Source organism: Gordionus sp. m RMFG-2023, chromosome 5 (genome assembly GCF_954871325.1).
Source record: "Gordionus sp. m RMFG-2023 chromosome 5, tfGorSpeb1-WG-v2, whole genome shotgun sequence".
Taxonomy (NCBI): Eukaryota; Metazoa; Nematomorpha; class Gordioida; order Chordodea; family Parachordodidae; genus Gordionus; species Gordionus sp. m RMFG-2023.
Genome location: NC_088779.1, coordinates 1,745,695 through 1,749,258, shown reverse-complemented (window position 1 = coordinate 1,749,258; position 3,564 = coordinate 1,745,695). Strand labels below are relative to the sequence as shown.

Here is a 3,564-nt window from a genome sequence, read left to right as displayed (position 1 = left end):
AGGAAATCTTCTTTATTTAATATTCAATATATTGGCATTTTATTAAAAATTTTGATTTAAAAAAATGTTATAAAAATATTTTACTTTTTAAAAATTATTCATATAAGTGTAAAATTTATATGTAAAACAATAATTTCAAATAATATTGATCTAAAAAAAATTTGGAATAAAAAAAGATATTTTTTTAAAAAAAAGATACAAATTGATAGTAATATTATAACATATGATGGTAACAAATAAAGTAACGAAAATAAATTTAAATAATTTTTAAAAAAAATGGTTGAAGGCGTATCGCGATATTTTATAACAAAAAGGCTTCGGAACTGGTAACGGCGTAAGTTTTGTGTAATGGCAGATCGACGTTTTCCTTAGTGTACATTCGATAGAGGAAGCATTCTCTTCTGAGCCCCAAGTTATTAAGCACATTTTTGACTATTCTCTTCCTAAATTCGTTAGGCAAGGATAAGCCATTACCAGAATCATTCTTAGCTTCCGTATCTTCTTCGATTATGGTTGTATCTATTAAGACAGGTTCTTGAGTCGAAATCTTATTTAGCAGTGCCACGAATATGCATCTGGCTATATCGCTCGAGTCGGCGTACAGGGGTCCTATCGTATATCCTACATAACGCGGTCTCAACATACCGTAGCCAACTATCTGATGTGAACCGTCTAGCGGATTAGTAGTAAGAGCTATGATGGTTGTAGTGTGTTCATAATGGGATACCGCTTCTCTAATAAATCCCTCGCGGGAGGATGTATGTATGACGGTGTCGTAATCTATCATTAGTTTCAGGAGATCAAAATAGTCCGGATCTTTTATGGTTTCTGCATCCTCTTCTTGCAACTTTGGAGGATATAAGGGAGGAGCATCAGGAATAGTTAAAGGAGTTACTACTGAGGGAAAGAAACTTGTGTCTGCTTTTCTTTCTTCTTCGTGACTCAGAGTAGAAGCTCGAGGAAGATGATTTATGATTGAGATATTATTTTCTTTTTCTAATTTTAATAATCGTAACGGATTTTGGTTGCAAGACTTAACTTGATTAAGGTATGGGATAGATAATATGGATGTTGCAACCTCAATGATCCTGGAATTAACCAAGCCATAGTACCTGGCCACTTTATTAATTATTTTAATGATAAAACAAATTAATTATTATGTATGATCTTTAATTTTCTGACAATAGTTAAATGTATTTTACCATTGACTTACATCTAAAACCCACTTTCATACCGAGTCTTTGGTTGGGTTCTACCCTGGAAGCCACCGCGTTGACACAGAAATTTCTAGCGCCGATATGATTGAGCCTAACCTTCCACAGTTGGCCACCTATTCCTTGACATCTGTAAGGCTTTTTAACGGCGAACACTCCTCCAAAAGCAAGTTTATCGCTTATATTCATTCCGAAAATCGAACCTTCACAATTATAGCATATTATAAAAACATTTCGATAGGATCTTCAACTTAACGATCCATAGAATGCAACATTGTTTTCATATTTAAAAAAAAAATGCTGATATCTTATACTATAAATTTTGTATTATATTATATTGAAAATCTACTGAACCTATAATAGACCCCTTTTCGTCGATAGCCACTATCCACCCCGATGGGTAGCAATTGTAAAGATCCATTAGGTAGTCCCAATGAGCCCTGTAACCGAATTCGTCGTGCCTCCAATGACACAGGGAGAGGATTTCCGGTTGGTAAGCGTTTCTTATTTCAAATTTGACGGGAGTTTTGTTTGCCAGGACAACTTCGTTCACCGTTTTGATCGACGAATCATCTTTTTTTTTTGCGACGGATTTATAAATTTTCAAATATATATATTTCTAACATAGGAAAATTAAATTTTCTAACCAATCAGGTACACGTATAAACCTAATCTCGTACAAAGAGTCAGTTAATTCGATAAAACTAAACCTATATTGTGGTTATTGGAATCGCGGGCGCATTCAAACTTAGTAGCGTCCGAGAGATGATCTACGGGAGTCGTCGACGAAGTATCTGAATACCCACTGTCCCTGTCTTGGCTCATAGCAGCTGTGTTCAAGGACAAAACCACGCTCTTCTCCCTCAACGCGAGCGGTTCTTTCGATTCTTCCATCTTAATTCTTTGTTTTTTTTAATCATAATATAAATATCACATCTTAAATAATTTACCTCGACTAATTTCCGGTTTTGTTTCGCGCGAGAACTGATTGTTTTATCGGAAATATGATTTGTTCCTAGAGAAGAACTATCGTTTCAATTCAAAACATAAAACCAATCTTTGATTATATATTTTTTTTAGCGAATTATCATATTCTCTTGCGACTCGATTAAATAAAATCCTCTCGTTTATATTTGAATATGTAAGTGATTGAGGGGGCACGTAAACGATACTTTAATCGGCCAAAAGAGTATCTTTATTTTATTGTAAAGTAGCTTTTAAAATAAAAACCACACCTTTTTAAAGGTTTAAAATCGAATGATTTAAAAAATAAAAAATAAAATAAAATTTTAAAAACAATCAAAATGATTTTGTAAATAAAAAAATAAATATCACACAAAAAAAAAATTTAAATTGATTCCCGCATTTTTTTTTAAACATCCACTAGGCATTTTCGACAAATAATATATTTTTTTTAAAATGATTTTTTTCTTTTTAAATTGATTTTTTTCTTTTTTTTTTAAAAAATATATAAATTAAAAATTATAAATAGTCAAAATAAAATTTAGAATTTTTTTTTTCTAGGTTCTATGATTAGAGACAGAGCGCGGAATCATTTTTTTGTTTTCTTTTTGACATAGCACATGATCATGTTTTTCCTGTCCCTAAAATATATTTTGAGCAAGTTGTCAGGCATGACCCGTCAGAATATATCTCGTACGGCGTGTCTGGCACTAGTCTATCATTATTATTTTTTTATGAAAAGATACAACACGAATTAACCTTGCTTTGATCATCAGCTGTTAAAATTTGGATGAAAATTCTATTTTTTTTTAAAAAAATATATAATATAAAATAAAATAATAATGCTTAATCTTACCTTATATTCGCATCTCGAGTCGCGAGATTCAAGTAGTCCACGGAACTAACTTCAATCGAAATTGGCGTTATTTTTTTCGAATAGTTGAGGTCAATCAATGACATTGACATTAACCGAGATCGAGGATTCATTCATTAAAATAATCCAACATAAATTGAAGTCAGCAAAGTCTTGACATGATTTACGCAAAAAATATATAAATATCAGAGACCTGCATAGGTACCATTTGCATGGCCAGGCCCGGCCCGGCTCGGTTTTAAATTTCAGGCCTGGCTCGGAATTTGTTAAAATTATATTCGACCTGGTATATACAAAAATTCACCTATGAGGTATTTTACCATATTTTTCAGCGAGTATTATCGCTTATTATTTTAAAAAATACATGTAAAAAGCTAATATTTTGAGAATATTTTATTTGAATTTATAAAAATTATAAAACTGTTATTTATAAAAATGGATATTTTGAGCATATACTATATTTTATATTGCATTTATAAAAACAAAACTAATATTCATAAAAATGGTAATAAT

General features: G+C 31.3%; 1 protein-coding gene across 1 annotated transcript; it reads right to left on the bottom strand.

Moving 5' to 3' along the window:
* Positions 1 to 301: 301 nt before the first annotated feature.
* LOC135929777 (uncharacterized) lies at positions 302 to 2,290 on the bottom strand. Its single transcript, XM_065466486.1, has 5 exons — positions 2,165 to 2,290; positions 1,925 to 2,115; positions 1,569 to 1,787; positions 1,214 to 1,417; positions 302 to 1,119 (listed from the first exon to the last, which is right to left on the bottom strand). The coding sequence occupies exons 2-5, from the start codon at positions 2,106 to 2,108 to the stop codon at positions 302 to 304; spliced, it is 1,425 nt and encodes a 474-aa protein (XP_065322558.1). The 5' UTR covers positions 2,109 to 2,115; positions 2,165 to 2,290.
* Between the last annotated feature and the right edge of the window lie 1,274 nt (positions 2,291 to 3,564).